Source organism: Eleutherodactylus coqui, chromosome 2, assembly GCF_035609145.1.
Source record: "Eleutherodactylus coqui strain aEleCoq1 chromosome 2, aEleCoq1.hap1, whole genome shotgun sequence".
NCBI classification, from domain to species: domain Eukaryota; kingdom Metazoa; phylum Chordata; class Amphibia; order Anura; family Eleutherodactylidae; genus Eleutherodactylus; species Eleutherodactylus coqui.
Window position 1 is genome coordinate 334083738 of NC_089838.1, and position 21465 is coordinate 334105202.

The 21465-nt window shown below is 44.5% G+C and overlaps 1 protein-coding gene across 1 annotated transcript; it reads left to right on the forward strand.

Moving 5' to 3' along the window:
- The first annotated feature begins 268 nt into the window (after positions 1-268).
- LOC136610377 (olfactory receptor 1468-like) lies at positions 269-20386 on the forward strand. Its single transcript, XM_066589609.1, has 3 exons — positions 269-464; positions 9426-9667; positions 19454-20386. The coding sequence occupies exons 1-3, from the start codon at positions 269-271 to the stop codon at positions 20384-20386; spliced, it is 1371 nt and encodes a 456-aa protein (XP_066445706.1).
- Positions 20387-21465: the final 1079 nt, after the last annotated feature.

Below are 21465 nucleotides of genomic sequence, written 5' to 3' on the forward strand. Positions count from 1 at the left end.
TATTAATCTCCTATATTCTGTGGAGCCCTCTCAGACCCCAACAATATTATTAACATTGTTCACTGAAAAGTCCTTCAAAAGAATCTATTGGAGATATATGTTTGAATCCCTGGAGAGGTTTGGTCTTGGAGAAAACTCCATTAAAGCTATTAGGGCTCCCTTTATTAACCCTACAGCAAGGGTATTGGTAAATGGTACTCAGTCGAGGCCTTTTAGATTTACCAATGGCACTAGGCAGAGATGCTCATTGTCTCCGCTGCTCTTTACTATGGTCATCAAGCTGTTAGCTGGATTGTTCTGTAACAACCCGGAGATACGTGGAATAAATGCAGGTCTCTGGCGACATAAACTGGGGCTCTTTGCTGATGACATTATTCTCACACTAATGGATCCCCTGGCGTCTCTTTGTGTGGCCTACCGAACAATACAGTATTACGGCAAAGTTTCTTATAACTTAAATTCCAGTAAGTCACAAATTTTAGGAGCCAATGTACCTGCGGATCTTAGGGAGGCTATACAGGGAGTTTACCTTCGGTAGGCAAACTGATAGTGTGCAATAGCTGGTTATCACGCTAATGTACCCTTTAAAGCTACTGAAAAAAAATGTCATTCCCCTACTAACATCTACACAACATGAACTTATTTCCTATAAGGAAAGTCGCCTTTCCAGGTTGAGCAGGATCTCTATTTACAAGATGCTAATGTTACCTAAGGTTCTATATGTTTTTAGGGCCCTGTCGGTCTCAATACCGGAAAATATTTTAAATAAGCTCCAGAGCCAAATATTAGACTTCGTATAGGATGGCAAAAAACCCAGAGTGGTAGCAAACATATTAGCACTAAGGTTGGGAAAGGCAGGAGCAGGGATACCAAAGTTGGAAGTGTACTACAGAGCATCAATTATCAATCAAGCTAGGTTGTGGCTATCCATGGAGGGGAATTGAAAAAGCACTAGTAGATTTTAGGTCCTTGAGAGCACTACTGTGGGCGTCCCCTATAACATTTTCTGGCACTAGAAATCAACCTTCCAAGCTTGCCCCCAACTATTCAGGCTTCACTGGAGACTCGGCATGCTTTATCTCAGGCTTGGGACCTACCCCCCCAACTATGTAAACCAAATTTGCTCATACAAGTGTTGGATACTTTATCAGTGATTTATCGACAGGCATTTGGAAATCTACAGTGGCGACGCGGGTTGACAGCATACTAAAAAGAGAGGCAATTAAATCCTTTGAAAATTTACAGCTTGAAGAAAAAAAGATTACGCTATTTTCAAATCCGCTCTATCCTGGGCTCTTCAGATATGCACAGTATAGAGGTTCCAAAGGTGGTTCTCCAGTTCCTGGGGGAAGAGGTCTGTCTAATAGATCCTTCTAAAAACATTTACAACTGTCTGCAATTATTTGGTCCGAAAGAAAGTGCATATGATTAATTGGGAGAGGGAGTTGAAAGGCGTATTTTCTATAGAGGCTTGGGAGGCAGCATATAAATCGGCATCACAAGTGGTGCGGAGCGCAGGGATTCTTGAAACATGCACAAAAATTATAACGTGCTGGCACCTCATTCCCATGGCACTGAGGAATAGGGATGATCAGTGCTAAAGAAGGTGTGGCCACCCGGGGACTTTGCTTCATATATTTTGGGAGTGCCCATGCTTAGGGCCATATTGGGACGAAGTATACTCTATGGCACATAAAGTTACAACTACCCATATTACTAAGTGACCTGAGTGTTGCCGTTCATTGAACTCAATAAATAGCTGAGCGCTGCCTGTTTAGATGTCCTATCTTTTGGAGGTGCGAGTATTTTGCTCCTGTAAAAGACTGACATGCGAACACATCACAGGAAACCAATGATTCTATCAGACCCACTTTTTTTGCGCACATAGGCACACGAAAATCAACGCTCGTCTGACTTCGCCCTTACTTTACAACTTCTGCCTTGAACTTTTGTATAACACTATGTATAATGCTGTGCAAATGTTTAGAATTTCAAAGCAGACAGGAGTTTCAAGATGTTCTGTCCAAGCTCTTTTGAAGAGGCAAAAAAATGGGCAAAGTAGAGGACCGTGTATGCAGTGGTCAGCCAAGGAAACAGTACAGCTAACTTCCCTTTAAAATCAGAAGATGTCCAGCAGTGCTATCAGCTCAAAACAGGCAGAAACTAGTGGACCCAAGTGCACTCGGCTACTTTTCAGATTACATATTTAGTGCTCCCAAGTTCAGGGTGAAAAAATTAAATTATTAACTAGTAGAGATGAGCGAACTTACTCGGTAAGGGCGACTTCGCAATCGAGCACCGCGATTTTCGAGTACTTCACTACTCGGGTGCGCCGGGGGTAAGCGGGGGGTTGCAGAGGGGAGTGGGGGGGAGAGGGAGAGAGAGAGGGCTCTCCCCTGTTCCCCGCTGCTACCCCCCGCTCCACCGCGCCCCCCCCCCTCTGCCCCCCGGCGCACCCGAGTACTTTTCACCCCAGTAGTGAAGTACTCGAAAATCGCGGTGCTCGATTGCGAAATCGCCCTTACCGAGTAAGTTCGCTCATCTCTATTAACTAGTGATTGTTTTAATTCCACTTGTAGGATTGACCTCAACCTACTGTCTAAATGAAAATGTACTCTTGCCCTAGAGTATACAGGAGGCACATAGAGTATGCACTAGAGGGTGATGGCTGGGAAAAGACATTTTTCTAAAGGGATTAAAAAATAAATATATATATATATATATATATATATACACTTTTGATATTAGTGTCCACAGAGAACTTGCAATTGTTTGTACACTTGTGAAAAAAAATAAAATAAAAACTACCCCCCTGCCGGGGCTCAGCCGCGGCTTTTGCCGCTGTCCCCGTCTCTGTAGTTCGGAACGATCAGCAGACTGGGATTTAAAATCCCCGCCTGCTGGTAGCTCTGGGTGTGGTTGACTGAAATTCTTCAGCCAATCACAATCAGAGCTACCAGCAGGCGGAGATTTTAAATCCCCGGCTGCTGATAGCTCAGCAGCGCTACAGAGACGGGGACAGCAGCAGAAGTCGCCGCTGAGTCCCGGCAGCTGTCAATGGCTTTGCAGGGAAGGGCTTCATAAGCCCTTTCCTGAAAAGCCTTTTAAAATAGTGATAAAAAAAAAATACTCACCTGCCGGGGCTCAGCCGCGGCTTCTGCAGCTGTACCCGGCTCTGTAGTTCTAAACTATCAGCAGCCGGGGATTTAAAATACCTACCTGCTGGTAGCTCTGATTGTGATTGGCTGGACTGCTCAGCCAATCATAATCAGAGCTACCAGCAAGTGGGGATTTTAAATTCCCGGCTGCTGATAGCTCAGTACTACAGATTCGGGGAGAGCAGCAGAAGTCGCCGCTGAGCCCCGGCAGCCATGAGAAGGGCTTCATAAGCTCTTCCCTGAAAAGCCAATTGAAAGTAGTATAAAAAAAAATGTACTTACTAGAGATAAGCGAGCACCAAAATGCTCGGGTGCTCGTTACTCGAGTCGAACTTCCCGCGATGCTCGAGGGTTCGTTTCGAGTAACGAACCCCATTGAAGTCAATGGGCGACTCGAGCATTTTTGTATATCGCCGATGCTCGCTAAGGTTTTCATTTGTGAAAATCTGGGAAATTCAAAAAAGTGATGGGGACGACACAGAAACGGATAGGGCAGGCGAGGGGCTACATGTTGGGCTGCATCTCAAGTTCACAGGTCCCACTATTAAGCCACAATACCGGCAAGAGTGGGCCCCCCCCTCCCAACAACTTTTACTTCTGAAAAGCCCTCATTAGCATGGCATACCTTAGCTAAGCACCACACTAGCTACAACAAAGCACAATCACTGCCTGCATGACACTCCGCTGCCACTTCTCCTGGGTAACATGCTGCCCAACCGCCCATTTTAGTAATAGTAGCAGTCAAGACAGGCCCCAGTAACAATTCCAAAGCAGCAGTATAGGGGGAGCACAGTATTAGTTCCATTTGAGTAATAGTAGCAGTCAAGACAGGCCCCAGTAACAATTCCAAAGCAGCAGTATAGGGGGAGCACAGTATTAGTTCCATTTCAGTAGTAGTTGCAGTCTAGACAGGTCCCAGTAAAATATCACTAGCAGCAGTATAGGGGGAGCACAGTATTAGTTCCATTTCAGTAATAGTAGCAGTCAAGACAGGCCCCAGTAACAATTCCAAAGCAGCAGTATAGGGGGAGCACAGTATTAGTTCCATTTCAGTAGTAGTAGCAGTCTGGACAGGCCCCAGTAACATATCCAAAGCAGCAGTATAGGGGGAGCATAGTATTAGTTCCATTTCAGTAGTAGTAGCAGTCTGGACAGGCCCCAGTAACATATCACTAGCAGCAGTATAGGGGGAGCACAGTATTAGTTCCATTTCAGTAGTAGTAGCAGTCTGGACAGGCCCCAGTAACATATCACTAGCAGCAGTATAGGGGGAGCACAGTATTAGTTTAATTTGAGTAGTAGTAGCAGTCTGGACAGGCCCCAGTAACATATCACTAGCAGCAGTATAGGGGGAGCACAGTCTTAGTTCCATTTCAGTAGTAGCAGCAGTCAAGACAGGCCACAGTAACATTCCCGTTGCAGCAGTTTAGGGAGATAACAGTCTCTTTCACATTTCAGTAGTTGCAGTATAGACAAGGCCCCAGTTACATTTATGTAGCAAAAGTGTAGGCCAACCCCACACACCTTGCTGTAGCATGAGTGCAGGCGAAGCCCATAAAAATTACTAGGATTACACTGTAGGTGAGGGCCCAAAAAATTGGTGTACCAACAGTACTAATGTACCTCAGAAAAATTGTCCATGCCCAACCAAGAGGGCAGGTGAAACCCATTAATCGCTTAGCGTACTGTGGCTTAATTTGTAACTAGGCCTGGAGGCAGCCCAGTTAAAATAAAAATTGGTTCAGGTGCAAGTTTCAACGCTTTAATGAGAATTGAAACCTATAAACATTGTTTACAAAAGTAATATGACTGAGCCTTGTGGGCCTAAGAAAAATTGCCCGTTCAGCGTGAGGTTTCAGGAGGAGGAGCAGGAGGAGGAGGAGGATAAAAATAATACACAGATTGATGAAGCTAAAAGGTCCCCCTTTTTTATGGTGATAGAGAACAATGCTTCCATCCGCGGGTGCAGCCTACGTATTGCTTAGGTACCGCTGCTGTCCGCTGGTGGAGAAGAGAAGTCAGGGGAAATCCAGGCTATGTTCATCTGTATGAGTGTAAGCCTGTCGGCACTGTCGGTTGACAGGCGGGTACGCTTATCCGTGATCATTCCCCCAGCCGCACTAAACACCCTCTCTGACAAGACGCTAGCCGCAGGGCAAGCAAACACCTCCAGGGCATACAGCGCGAGTTCAGGCCATGTGTCCAGCTTCGACACCCAGTCGTTGTACGGAGCAGAGGCCGGTGATATAGACATGAGGGTGCTCTGACTATCCAGCGACATACTGTCTTCCCCCGCCTCCGTTTCCGAGCGCAAAGCGTCTGCCTTTATGCTTTGCAGGGAACTTCTCAAGAGGCATAGCAGAGGAATGGTGACGCTAATGATTGCAGCATCGCCGCTCACCATCTGGGTAGACTCCTCAAAGTTTCCAAGGACCTGGCAGATGTCTGCCAACCAGGCCGACTCTTTTGTAAAGAATTGAGGAGGCTGACTCCCACTACGCCGCCCATGTTGGAGTTGGTATTCCACTATAGCTCTATGCTGCTCATAGAGCCTGGCCAACATGTAGAGCGTAGAGTTCCACCGTGTGGGCACGTCGCACAGCAGTCGGTGCACTGGCAGATTAAACCGATGTTGCAGGGTGCGCAGGGTGGCAGCGTCCGTGTTGAACTTGCGGAAATGTGCGTTGAGCTGGCGCACCTTTCCGAGCAGGTCTGACAAGCGTGGGTAGCTTTTCAGAAACCGCTGAACCACCAAATTAAAGATGTGGGCCAGGCATGGCACGTGCGTGAGGCTGCCGAGTTGCCGAGCCGCCACCAGGTTACGGCCGTTGTCACACACGACCATGCCCGGTTGGAGGCTCAGCGGCGAAAGCCAGCGGTCGGTCTGCTCGGTCAGACCCTGCAGCAGTTCATGGGCCGTGTGCCTCTTCTCTCCTAAGCTGAGTAGTTTCAGCACGGCCTGCTGACGCTTGGCCACCACTGTGCTGCCACGCCGCGCGACACCGACTGCTGGCGACGTGCTGCTGCTTACACATCTTGATTGCGAGACAGAGGTTGCGTAGGAGGAGGAGGAGGAGAGTGGTTTAGTGGAGGAAGCATACACCGCCGCAGATACCAGCACCGAGCTGGGGCTCGCAATTCTGGGGGTGGGTAGGACGTGAGCGGTCGCAGTCTCTGACTCGGTCCCAGCCTCCACTAAATTCACCCAATGTGCCGTCAGCGAGATATAGTGGCTCTGCCCGCCTGTGCTTGTCCACGTGTCCATTGTTAAGTGGACCTTGGCAGTAACAGCGCTTGGTGAGGGAGACGTGGTCGTGCAGGGACGACACATCGGAAAAAGTAGTGGCGCCTGGAACCGAGTAGCGGGGGGCCGCCGCCGCCATCATGTTTTTGAAAGCCTCCGTTTCCACAAGCCTATACAGCAGCATCTCCAGGCTGATCAATTTGGCTATGTGCACGTTTAATGCTTGAGCGTGCGGGTGCGTGGCGGCGTACTTGCGCTTGCGCTCAAACACTTGCGCTAGTGACGGCTTGACGCTGTGCTGAGAGACATTGCTGGATGAGGCCGAGGACAGCGGAGGTGAACGTGTGGGTGCAGGCCAGGAGACGGTCGTGCCTGTGTCCTGAGAGGGGGGGTGGATCTCAGTGGCAGGTTGGGGCACAGGGGGAGAGGCAGTGGTGCAAACCGGAGGCGGTGAACGGCCTTCGTCCCACCTTGTGGGGTGCTTGGCCATCAAATGCCTGCACATGCTGGTGGTGGTGGCTCCCCGGCTGATCTTGGCGTGACAAACCTTGCACACCACAGTTTGTCGGTCGTCTGCACTCTCTGTGAAAAACTGCCAGACCTTTGAGCACCTCGGCCTCTGCAGGGTGGCATGGCGCGAGGGGGTGCTTTGGGAAACAGTTGGTGGATTATTCAGTCTGGCCCTGCTTCTACCCCTGGCCACCGCACTGCCTCTTCCAACCTGCCCTGCTGCTGCACTTGCCTCCCCCTCTGAAGACCTGTCCTCAGTAGGCGTAGCAAACCAGGTAGGGTCAGTCACCTCATCGTCCAGCTGCTCTTCCTCCGAATCCTCTGTGCGCTCCTCCCTCGGACTTACTGAAATTACTACTACCTCACTGATAGACAACTGTGTCTCATCGTCATCGTCCTCCTCACCCACTGAAAGCTCTTGAGACAGTTGCCGGAAGTCCCCAGCCTCATCCCCCGGACCCCGGGAACTTTCCAAAGGTTGGGCATCGGTCACGACAAACTCCTCCGGTGGGAGAGGAACCATTGCTGCCCAATCTCGGCAGGGGCCCGAGAACAGTTCCTGGGAGTCTGCCTGCTCCTCAGAATGTGTCATTTTCATGGAGTGAGGAGGCTGGTAGGAAGGAGGAGCAGCAGCCAGAGGATTCAGAGTTGCAGCTGTGGACAGCGTAGAAGACTGGGTGGTCGATAGATTGCTGGATGCACTTTCTGCCATCCACGACAGGACCTGCTCACACTGCTCAGTTTCTAATAAAGGTCTACCGCGTGGACCCATTAATTGTGAGATGAATCTGGGGGCCCCAGAAACTTGCCTCTCTCCTAATCCCGCAGCAGTTGGCTGCGATACACCTGGACCAGGAGCTCGGCCTGTGCCCACACCCTGACTTGGGCCTCCGCGTCCTCGCCCCAGTCCACGTTCTCTAGGCCTACCCCTACCCCTCAGCATGGTGTATTACGAGTAGAGCAGAAACAGAACGCTGTAATTAAATGTGCCGCTTATTGACCTGTGGTTGGAGGCTGACTTCGCTTACGGAACGCACAGCAGAGCCAGGAAACAATTATGCGCAAGGCTAGGTATTAATCACCGACTATTATCCCCAGCACACACGCCGTAAACTGAAGACGGTCTTTGCCAGGCCAAATATGTATATTTTTCCACTTTTTGGGAAAAAGCCCACTGCCTCTGATATACACTGTATTTGGATTTCCCTGTTGGAGGATGACTGTGGTTACTGAAAGCCCAGTGCAGCCAGGAAACAATTATGTGCAAGGCTGGGTATTAATCACCGACTACTACCCCCAGCACACACGACGTAAACTGAAGACGGTCACTGCCAGGCCAAATATAGTATATTTTTCAACTTTTGGGGGAAAAGCCCACTGCCTCTGATATACACTGTATTTGGATTTCCCTGTTGGAGGATGACTGTGGTTACTGAAAGCCCAGTGCAACCAGGAAACAATTATGCGCAAGGCTGGATATTAATCAGCGACTACTACCCCCAGCACACACGCCGTAAACTGAAGACGGTCACTGCCAGGCCAAATATAGTATTTTTTTCAACTTTTTGGGAAAAAGCCCACTGCCTATATAGCCAGTATACCTCTTTCCCTGTACCACTGTCCCTGCCTCACCAGTACTGCCCCTATACTCAGTAAAATGACTGCAGACTGAGGACTCTATGGTCTGCACGCCCGATATACAAAAAAAAAAAAATTGTGCAACACTGCTAAAAGCAGCCTCAACAGTATTGCACACGGTCAGATGTGGCCCTAAGATCCTATGGCCATTCGTACAGTCACTTCCGTCCTTTGTCTAGGACACCCCGGAAGTTTTGCGGCATATAGAGGGCATACACGTTGAAGAAGGGGTGTACTTGGCCTCCCTGGATATCGAGGCTTTATACAGTTCGATTTTGCATGACATAGGCCTGAGGGCGGTACACCATTTCCTCAAGCAGCGAGGCTGTGATCACATTAGACACAACCAGTTTGTATTGGATCTCCTCGGCTACATACTCACCCACAATTACTTTTTGTTCGACGGCAAGATCCTCCACCAGATCAGGGGCACCGCGATGGGGAGTCCAGCTGCCCCATCTTACGCGAATCTGTTCCTGGGCTAGTGGGAGGAGTGTCTTCGTATTTTCCGAGAATAATAGCATGTGGACTGAAAACATACTAATTTGGCACCGCTACATCAACAACGTTTTCTTACTCTGGTCGGGAACGAAAGTTGACTTTCAGAATTTTGTTCAACACTTGAACACGAATAACATCAACCTCAAAGTCACTTCCGATATACAAGAACAGTCCTTAGCATTCTTGGATATCTGTGTATCGAAAACTCCCCAGGGGTATCTATCCACTACCCCTAAACAGGAAAAAGACGGCTACCAATAGCCTCTTATCCTGGCAAAGTTTTCATCCCTTCCCCCTACGCCGGGGGATTCCAAAGGGACAGTTTTTTAGGCTAAAAAGGAATTGTTCATCAGAAACCACATTCCTTAATGAAGGTACTAAGCTAAAGGAGAGATTTCTTCATAGGGGATACCCCCCCAAGATATTGGACCAAGCCTTCGATTTCACCAAAAAGCAAGATCGAGCTACTATTCTCAAACCAAGAACAAAAACGTTGGATAATATATTACGGGTGATTGGTACCTACGACGATGTAGTACCATTCATGCAAAACCTTCTGCGGAAGTACTGGCATATTTTGAAAGATGACCCGGATATTAAGGATATCATCCCGGATGTACCTCTATCTACATTCAGAAGGGGTAGGAATCTTAGAGATCACATTATCAAGAGTCGGCTGGATGCTACTCCGAGGAAACTAACGTGGCTAGGGTCTTCCCGTCCCAATGGTACCTTTCCATGCAATGGATGTGAAGCATGCCCTTTCATCAAGAAAGGAAAAGAATTCCAGTGTGCTATCACTGGTTCCTCGTACGAGATCAGGGACTTCATCAACTGTAGGTCATCACACCTAGTATACGTTGCCACCTGCCCGTGCCCCAAGAACTACGTCGGTAAAGACTATTCAAGAGTTTCGCAGATGCATCTTGGGGCACGTAGGCAATATTAGAAGGGGGGAGAGCACCCCTGTGGCTAATCACATGTGTCTTGTGCATTCTAACGATATGTTCAACATCAAGTTCCAAGGGGTTGAATGCATTCGCTCTTTTGGTAGAAGAGGTGATACCAACCGAAGGGTCCTGCAAAAGGAATCTCAGTGGATATTTCGGTTGGATTCAGTCTCCCCGAAGGGTCTCAATGAGGTCCTTCCGTTTGGATGTTTTCTTTGACTCTATAATGTTCCACCTGTGGGATGTTTCTTATGTCGTCCTTTTCTCATGCAAATTTCTATTGTGTGACTCATTATCTTACATCTTGTTCTTATCCGTCATTTTACCCTATTACCCATGCATTAATTTACTGTAATGCGTCGCATTACTTACCAGCCTACATGTTTTCATCTTGTCAAACTAAGACAGGGATTGGGTATTTTCACCCACCCCTAAAGGGGCATTCTATTCTTAACAACAGCCCCTTCATTGGGGCTCTCCATACCCTATTATGGGCTATCATGCATCCCTCTGGTATACCCAGGTCTCATACCATGGGGTTTTCCATGTCATCTGTATACCTTTTATTACTATGTAATACACCATTTTCTAAACAAGCGGCCACTATCCTATATCAATCACGGCCACCCTTAACTGTTCTATTCTTCCTAAACGATAGTCCTATGTAGGCTTGTATCATACATTATACATATGCACACATTCTCTACCACATCATCGTGGCTAGTACGGCCCCGTCCGGTATTGTCACATGTCTATTCCGTATCCTGGCGGTCTGTTGGGCATGTTTCCGCCCTCATAGCATCTTTTGTTGCCATGGTGAGGAGGCACTTGAGCCGACGTCACGCTCCCCGCGGGGCGTGTGTCCGCCTTTGGCTCCTCCCCCTCGCGTTGCTATGTCTATCTTTGTATGTGCATCCTTCTTTTGCGCGGTCCGTTGGGCAGGTCTCTGCCCTCTGAACATCCTTGCTGCCATACGAACGAGGACACAGGCCAGCACCATTTTCCATAGCGGGGCATCGATCCGCACTGGCTCCTCCCCCATGCGTCATCACGTCGTCACGTGACCACGCACATACGGGATGTCGTGTCTGGCTGTCATCGGCTCCCCGTACCTACACTAACACCAATCGGGCACTCTTGGTAGATATGGCATGTTCTACTAGCCCGTTCTGATTGTCTTTTACATGGGCCAGGACTTAAGCATTATGATTAGCGGCAAAGCATCCCTTACACTAACATAACTACGTATGGGGGCAGTTATCCACACTTGGCTCCTCCCCCACACGGCACTGCATCGTCATGTGACCATACAGGGACGCAATTACTCTATCATCGGACTGCTATCAATATAGTATGTTCTACTAGCCCGTTCTGATTGTTTTTTTTGCATGGGCCAGGACTTAAGCATTATGATCAGCGGCAAAGCGTCCCTTACACTAACATAACCACGGATGGGGGCGGTTATCCACACTAGGCTCCTCCCCCACGCGTCACTGCATCGTCATGTGACCATACAGGGATGCAATTACTTTATCATCGGACTGCTATATATTACCCGGACCGGCACGAATGCCAATCGGGCGCTTTATACATTCTGTTGTTTTGCAATTTTTACCCACAGCATGTATTAGTTTTTTTGTACTGTTACAGGCTGCTGGCTGTCTCACATATTAACATTCACCAGGTATCCTCCCATGTGGGCGTATACTTTACCTTTATGTGCATAGACATTGGCTAATAGGGACACACCCTCACAGGGGGTGTGAATGATCAGCCTCCTTTAAGTAGACACGGTCACCCATAGACCACATTATCCTCCAGTCTACCATCCAGGCTGGAGGTGCTGCTGCATCTCTCTCTCTCTCCTCTCTCATTCCATTTTGAATTGGGGTTACTCCTCTACTATCATCAGTATAGGATTAGACAGCAGATTGGGTACTAGACTTGCCTAGACCATTCGTTCTACTGCTTTTATTTCTACCTATTAGGGTTTATTTCTCCTAGCAGTACTTCTTTTTGAGTGTTCGGGTCACCATTTGTCCGTACTACTCAGTGTTCTAAGCGCTTGGTCTTGATACCTACCTGCCACCACGTAGGAAAGAGAAGGCAAGGGTGCACATTCCTAGGATCTCACGGTCATTATCCGGCCACTGGTTTTGGGACTGCTGCATGCCTCCTATCTGTTAGAAACGGCAGCTTTTTCTTACACTGTTGTATGGGCGTTCATGCCCATCCTTTAGATGACAATTTTATTAGGTTCCTGACGAGTCTTTTGACAGAAACGTGTTGAACCTACTAGCATTTGTGAACCGATTTAATCTGTGGTCCGTTTTTTTCTGGATACACACCTCTCTTTTTGGTCATCTGCCTTATTCTTAACTGGGCTTGTTTCCCAGTATCACGAGTTTTATTTATCTGAGATATCTATGAGTTGTTGACCATCTATGGGCCACTAGCCCTTAACCACGACCGGTTTAGACTTAATACATTAAGCGGCATCTAGTATTCAGCACTGCCTCCTTTATCGGTAATCATCTAACATAAGCCAATACCTTCCCATGGGTTACTGCGCAGTAGAGGGCCTGTCTCATAGTGTCTTTATCGTTTGCTCCCATGCTGAGCTTATATTAGTTTTGTGTGTTCGTCTCTTTACGTGATGTCGTGTCAGTGAGGCACTCAAAGTTTTTAAGTTTTGTTTATTAAAGGTTATATTTTAAAGGAATACACACAGTGAATATTTGTGACACGTATGGGATACGATTGAACTGGATGATTGTGTCAGAGCAGGGAAATTAAGGTAATCAAATAACTAGTTGCCGTATGAGTTAACCAGAACTTCAATGAACTAATGACCCGTCTGAATATTCTGCTAACATTTGTTCTAAAGCAGAATATTTTGAACATATATGGTAAGAACAGCAAGAATGACTCATAATATAACACAGATGTCGATAACTTCATGGACAAAATATTCAATATATTTTGTTGCCAATCATCTACTACGCATGTCTAGAACCTGAATAGCCATATTAGAATGACGTATATACCCATAACTGCGCAGAAGCAGATATGCCACGTAATGTAAGAACAGCATAAATAGCAGTGATCTTCAGGGAGGAGTTGGGACTCGTTTTGTTGTGGTCGATAGACGTATCGGCGTACTATCCGGATCCTCTTGACAATCGTACCTGGAGATCCCCCGATTGCGGAGTGATGCTACAATATCCGGTGACGTATTGATGCTTATCTTTGTTACCCATGTGATCTCAATGCCTATATGTTAATTAACTATTTTACTTACATATACTAAAGAGTAAATAAACTCGTGTTTTATATTTGTCTTACCTCAGACTGTGTGCTTAACGGGTATGTTAATGAGGTTAAAAAATTGCCAAAATCTTGAGCAGGTAAGACAATATTGTAAATTGTTACAATTAAATTCATAGGAAGAAAAGAAGAAGAAAAAAAATTATAAATATAAGCCTCCAAATAAATGGATTCTGAATAAAATGTCATAAAATTTTCTCCAATCCCCTTATTTAAACCATAAGGTGTTGGTGTGTTTAAACGATATATCCAGAACATCTCTTTTCTACGAAGCTGGCCAATCGAATGGGAGGGAAGGTGTTCCAGTGGAGTTACTTTAAGGGATTTGGTCTGATGTTTATGAGTCTCTGAAAAGTGTCAGGATACAGTGTGTTTTGTGAATTCTCTCCTGATATTAACCCTTTGCAATCCAATTTTGGATTCAGGGTTTCCTAGGGGTGTTCTCTTTCTGACATTATACAATGGCACCATCTGCTGGCTAGAGCCAGTACTGCGGTATGTGACATGCTGGAGAGGCCCCCGACAGAGAGCGGCCAGTAATCTACAGTAAGAATACTCTGCTGGACGTCTTCCGACATCGGAGCTGTACAGCCTTTCAATCAGAATGTCTTTAGACGTCAGACAGCGGATTGGAAAGGGTTAAACATACGGCTGGAGACTCGACTTCTCGATGCGTTTTTTGTTCTTCCTACATATTTGAGGCCACATGGGCACTCCAATAAGTATACGACAAATTGTGTTTTACAACTAAGTTCATATCTTCCTAATTGAATCTCAGTAGGGTTTTCTCCCTCTCCCATATCTCTAAATGTTCTGCCATGCATAATGTGCGGACAACATCTACAATTGGAAAGCCCTAGTTCAGAAGTCGCTGTGAATTTTTTATTTTTAATTTTGGCGTAGTTGATTCCATTCTTCTTTTTTATCTCAGGTCCTTTCCCTCTCCTTCTCTTTATTGATTTCTCTTTGTTTTCTTGCTTGACTCTTTTCTTATTTCTTATGTCTTCATAATTAGTTTTTTCTTCATTCTTATCTACATCATTTTGTTCTCTTTCCTCTTCTTCTAATATTCGTCTATACGAATCAAATAATCACATAATTTTTCAGGATACTTTTTTTTCTATTAAAAACGCTTTTTTGAAACGCGTTTCTATAAAACGCTCATCTCTAACCACATGAGTTGTGGCAAGGCCATTGCAGGGCCACTGCAGCAGTTGGGGAGCTGCCCAGAAAAAAAAAGGGAGACAAGAAAGAGCCCTGCAGTCGAAGAGGGCCAAAGTTTGACGACGGGCCATATCCTTGGGTTGAAGCGCCGCACTGCATGCAGGAGGAGAGGGAGACTCACTCTTCAGATTGCCAGTCACCGCAGTACAGAAGATCCCCCACAAATGATGCTGCCGGAGAGTGAACTACAAATTCTGGCATTGAATTGGGTAAAATGCCTGCCCAGAGGAAGCGGACACATGGGACTGTAACAGCTTTACCATTTTTCCTGTGAGTTGGGAATGGTTTGAGTTGACCTTCTGCCAGGATAGGGGATATGTATCTTAAATTTCTATCTATGAAAACCCTCCAAATTGGGCAATTAGACCAGCCAGGCTTGTTCCAGATTGATGCTGCTTGGGCGCATCTCTGGATACCAATCATATCCCGCACCTTCCATCATATCTTATGTATGATCACTTGGAAAGAATGAATAAAAGTAATTTTAGAGGACATTTTACTTTGCGTTCAACTTTTTCTACTGCTTTTAAAGATTGTTTGCTACACTGATGTCAGACTAATTTCTTTCTTGTTTTCTGTTTTCTTGGAGGAAAGCTTGTGATCTTGGGGACAATTAGTTACATATTACTAGATTTTAATTTCTCAGTGGATGGTGACCCAGGAGACGTGAGAAGCAAGAATATCCACAAGTGGCCTTCATTCATCTGTATACATAGAGGTGCTCATCCTGCATTATGTGGTGATATCAGCGAGGTGCTCATCCTGCATTATGTGGTGATATCAGCGAGGTGCTCATCCTGCATTATGTGGTGATATCAGCGAGGTGCTCATCCTGCATTATGTGGTGATATCAGCGAGGTGCTCATCCTGCATTATGTGGTGATATCCGCCCATCATCTCACACGCTGATTCATTTGGGAAGATTTGCAATTGCATTCTAAATGGATTAAGAAAAAGCCCAACAACAACATCTGTTGATTCTCATCAGCAGAAGTACATGGATGTACCTGACGTAAGTGCTGTACAGCCCCTTACTGGCATTGAGAACAATAATTGTCAATACTTTTACTAATCTGTATAAACTTGTGAGGTCCAAAGAAATCTTTCCTGGCCTCTGCTAGTTATCTATATTTTTGCCTTATTCCTTACTGCTGCCCCTGGCTGTATGTAATCCAGATAATAATCTACCCGATAACGAACACAAAGTTAAGGCCGGATTTACACAAACTTATTGCGTGCACACTTGCACAAGGAAAAGTTGCGCAAGCGATACGCAGAAAATAGAGCCAATTGATTTCAGAGGGTTCATGTACATGCACGTAGTTTGTCTGCACATTTCGGTTGCGTAAAACAATACGCAGCATACTTTATCTTCCTTTGCATTAGCGCCGGGTGAGAGAACATTTCAATGGCTGACAGCATGGGGTTTTTTGGCATATGACTTGCGTGTGCAAAAACTGCAGTAAAATAAGCAGATGTGTGCAGAAATATGGAAGGCCTATTTTGCAAAAATGTGGTGAAAATAAGCCCGCAAAAAGCATACGCTCATGTGATCTGGCCAACGTCCTGGGACTTGCAGATTCCTAAACCCATTAGGAGGTTTCTGATAAAGGCATGCGATAGCAATAGTGTGCAGACTGGCTTGTTACATAGACACATGAATACATTTGGGGCCAAATCTAACACTGTACTAAGTAACCTCAGACTTACATTCCCATTTATAACCCTACTTGTGGACGCCTGTTACTTCAGAGTCCGTAGGTCCATCAAGCTCAACTAAACAATGGGAAAGAAACAGCCCTTTCCATAAACAGGGATGGTATTTGTTGGAAAATCCTCTTGGCCAGTCAGATCAAACCTCTGTTTAGTGGCTTGTCAGAACATTTATATGGCTTGTTACATTTTATATGTTGGTTTTTATATGTACAAAACCAATAAAAACCTCCCAGAGACGCCATAGTAATACACATTGTATCTGATCCTTAGCTAATACCCCACCCAACCCTGGCCACACAGCTAGAACGTCAACTTCTTGTCTCTCACAGCTATGTAACGCGCAATGCGAAAAGCAAATACGCATACGCTCATGTGAGTCTGGCCTTAATGTCAAAAGCCTTGTAGACTGTGAAAAGTATTCACCAGAGGATCTCTCTTAACCCCTTAGTGACAAGCCTATTTTTGCCTCAAGGACCAAGGAATTTTAATTGTCGCAGAGCCTTAACTCGTTGACATAGCCAATGATGGGTTTTCTTTTACTACTATTTGCACAATAAATATGTTTTTGAAGAAATGTAATTGAATCTGCACAATCAAATTCTAAGACTCATAACATTTTTACTTTTTCTTACAAAGCATCTATGAGAGTTCTTGTTTTTCGCAGGATTCGTTGCAGTTTTATTGGCACAATTTTGAAGAATATGCAATTTGTGGATTGCCTTTTATTGCTTTTTTGGTAGGCAAGCAAAAGAAAAATCACTATTTCAGCATTGTTTTTCAAATTATTTCTATGGCATTCATCATGCTAGATAAATAACAAAATACTTTCAATGTCTGTGTCATTACAAATGTGGTTGTATCTATTAAGTGCTGCTTTTTTGAAGTTTTGTGGGCCTTTCTTTATTAAGGGGTTTTTTAAACTCAATTTTTTTCTTTAAAATAAACTTTATTGAATTTTTTACACTATTTTCAGTCCCTCGAGGGAACTTGGCGATGTGATCATTCGATTGCTAGGATAGTACACTGCATTATTTATGTAGTGCATTCTACTAAGCTTATAAGTGCAGCCTATCAGACTCTGCTGCAGGTGAAGTTTAATAGACTGCATTAAATGGCAGACATGGAGGCAATTTTTCATGCTTTTGTCTGCCATGGAAATCCATTGACATTGTGGAGTGCCAGTGGGTGACAGAACTAGCCCCCTACCTCTGTCATCTGCTTACATCCTGCCAATGCTGTTGACTGTGGCATGCAAGGGGTTAAACTGCCAAGATTTGAGGCTTCTCCATTCCTGGCAGTTAGTGCAGGAGCCTGTTTGTTAGTAGTCAGCCAAGCCACCATCTTATAAAATATGTATGTGCAGGTTTAAAGCCCATTAGTAAGGTCAGTAAAAAGTCTTACTGGGCTTCATTAAGGTGTTAAAGGGATTTCCAGGTAAAATACTATTGACGACCTCTCCATATTATAGGTCATCAATTGTTGATTGGTAGGGATCTGCCGCTCAACTCCCAGCTGATTAGCTGAGTGGGCACCTGCTATCAGCGCCACTGCACACAGGGATTTGAGCTGCTCCGACCCTTGTTTAGTGGCCAAAGCTTGTAACTGCACACTAGGGTCTCAATGAAGCCAGCAGCTTCCTCTCCTACCCCTTTGTGTAATAGTGCTGACAGAAGGCACCCAATTAGCTGTTCCGCTGGGATGGGAAGCAACGGACTCTGGCCAATCAATTATTGAATAACTATGCTGAAAACTCAGTTAACAACTTAATTTAATGACAGAATAAATGGTACTGCATCCCATCCCTTTAGTATTTTCTTTTCCATATCATTATTATCTAAATGAGATATTTGTTCTAATTCTCTTATCCATTTGCTGTAACAAGAGGAATCTAATTGTGTTGAGTTTATTTTCTTGTGATAAGTTTTTGCCTTCCTGAGGAACCACTTTGCAGAAATCCACGGATTTTCATCTCCGTTTTTCAAAAACCATAGCTTTTTAATTTTTTTTCTTGACGTATGAGGGTTGTTTTTTACGTTGCCAACTGTAGTTTCTATTGGTGCCATTTTTGGGTACATTAGACTATATTGTAAAACTTTTATAATTTTTTAATTAAGATAGCAGGGAGAGAAAACAAATCAATTCTGCCATCCATTTATGAGGTTCTTTTACAGCATTAATCATGCAGCATAAATGACACAATACATTTTTTCTACGAGTTGATATGATTACAATGATACCACAATTCTTATTTTTTTTCCTAATCTCTGCATTCAAAGTCCTGTACCTTTTTTTATATTTCCATGAATGAAGCTCTGTGAGGGCTTATTTTTTGCGAGACAAGCTCTAGTTTTTATTGGTTCAATTTTTAGGCACATACAACTATTTTGATCACTTTTATTGTGTTTTTGGGGAGGCAAAATAAGCATTTTGCCTCAGTTTTTTATAGGTCTTTTTATTGCTTTTTGCTGTGCAAGATAAAAATCATGTTCAATTTATTGGATATATTGTTATGGATAAGATGATACCAAATATGTAGGATTTAAATAAAAAAAATAGGCTAAAATGGGAAAAAGCACAAAAAAGTTTTTTTTTTTTTTTTTACATTTTTCTTCTTATTTTTATCTTTTCTTTACACTTGTTATGTCCCTGTAGGTGACTTATACAATAGTACCTATGATTGCTATGATAAACCAGGACTTCTGTTCTACAATGTTTTATCGCTTGTATTAGCAATTGTAGGCACTGGCAAAGCAGGGCGGCTGTATCTGGCGTCCTGTTGCTATGGCAACCCACCTGGCTCTCTGCGATTACATCACAAGAGTACGATGATGTCACAGAGGGAGTGTGCTCCCTCTGTGAACCCTTTACATGCCGCCATCTACATAGAGTACAGCAGGGGAGGGATTAACATCAGCGGTCCCTGTCCCGATGCACTCCGGCTGTTGCAGGGAGAGGCCGGCTATTGGTGACAGCCGACTCCCGCTACTGGAAAGCGCAGATCTCTTAGGATACTTGGCTATCTGTACGTCCTGTTGTGTTACGTACCTCCCTGCCAGGACGTACAGTTACGCCCTGTGGCGGAAAGGGATACATTTTTTCTAATTATAATTCTCATATTTCTAGGACTTGCTGTTAGTAGATGCTGAAGAATGCTCTGATGGCATCTTTTCTACTTTTAAACACAGGGAAGGAATCTAACCGAAGTCACACAGTTCTTCATCTTGGGATTTCAAGCTGACAAATATGTAAGAATTATCTTGTTCTGTCTGTTCCTGGTGGTTTACTGTGGAACATTATGTGGGAACCTCCTGATTATCACCCTGGTGTCCACCAGCAAGACCCTCCACACTCCAATGTACTTCTTCATCTCACAACTGTCCATCAGTGACATCCTGTTATCCACAGATATTGTCCCCAACTTGCTCCACATCCTACTGAATAATGGAGGGACCATTACGTTTATTGGATGCATGACTCAATATTATTTCTTCTGTGCCTCAGAACTTTTTGAATGTTTTCTCCTCACAGTGATGTCTTATGACAGATATGTGGCCATATGTATTCCTCTCCGTTATGCTTCTATAATGTCAAGGACTTGTTGTGTGACATTTGCCATCATTGCTTGGTGCTTCAGTTTTTCCAGTGCAATGATTTTTTATGTCACAATATCAATGTTAAAATTTTGTGGTCCGAATGTTATTGACCATTTTTTCTGTGACATAAATCCTCTGCTGGACATTGCCTGCTCTGATACCTTCATTGTTCACCTCGAAATCAGATTAATAGGTTCCCCTCTAGTAATCATCCCAACCATATTAATAATTACATCTTATGTCAAAATTATTGTTGCCATTTTAAGGATCCCATCCAGTACCGGTAGACATAAAGCCTTCTCCACCTGTAGCTCTCACCTCATTGTGGTCTCTATATTTTACTGGACTATATTCAGTGTTTACATTATTCCAAAACAAGAGCAAACTTTGAATATTCACAAGATTCTATCATTACTCTATACTGTATTTACTCCTTTCATCAACCCCCTTATATACAGTCTAAGAAATAACTCTATAAAGAAAGCTGCCAAAAACTTAATAAAATGTAATTTGTTTCTATTATAAAGATCTGTAGAAAAATTGATCTTGTTACATCTAATGGACCCAATTTACTCCTTCTCTATGTGCACCTTAGTCACATGTTGGGTGTCATCGTATAGAATGGACTTGGGAGCTGAATACATCATGGGTGTTGGCTGTTTCTGATCGCAGATCGCAACAAATAATGTCGACTATTAGCAAAGGTTAATAACTTTCCACTTCTGTCTGTTCCTCGTGGTTTACTGTGGGACATTATGAGAGAATCTCCTGATCATCACCCTGGTGTCCACCAGCAAGAACCTCCACATGCCAATGTATCTCTTCATCTCACAGCTGTGACATCTTATTATCTACAGATATTGCCCCCAACATGTTCCACATCCTACTGAACAATGGAGGTACCATTACTTTTATTGGCTACATTACCCAATTTTATTTATTTAGTTTCTCAGAGATAGTTGAATGCCTTCATTTCACAGTGTTGTCTTATGACAGACATGTTGCCACCTGTAATCCCCTTCGTTCTGCTTTTATAATAACAAGGACTAGTTGTATGAAATTTGCCATTATTTGTCATGTTTTAGTTTTTCCATTTCCTTGATTACTTCATTCACAATGGAAATGTTGAAACTTTAGGGGCTGTATGTTATGGACCATTTTTCTTTGGACATTGCCTGCTCTGATATCTTTATTGTTGATCTTGAAATCCCATTAATACTTATAGCTATAGTTTTCATCCCAATCATAATAATAATTACATCTTATGTCATGATTATTCTTGCTCTATGAATGAGTCAATGTGGTAGACAAAAAAAAGCCTTCCCCACTTGTAGCTCCCACCTTACTGTGGTCTCTATATTTTTTTGGACTATATTCAGTGTTTATGATTTCCCAATGAAAGAACAAGCCTTTAATATTTGTAAGTTCCTCTCATTACTCTATACTACATGTGTCAAGCACAAGGCCCGCTGCCTCATGTTCTGTGGTATGCGGCATGCCGACGGCGGCTCACCACTGTAGCGATTACCAGCAGGGGTGCCACAGCTCCCCGCTGGTAATCGCACTGCTACCGCTGATCCCACCACACACTCTGTGTGCAGCTG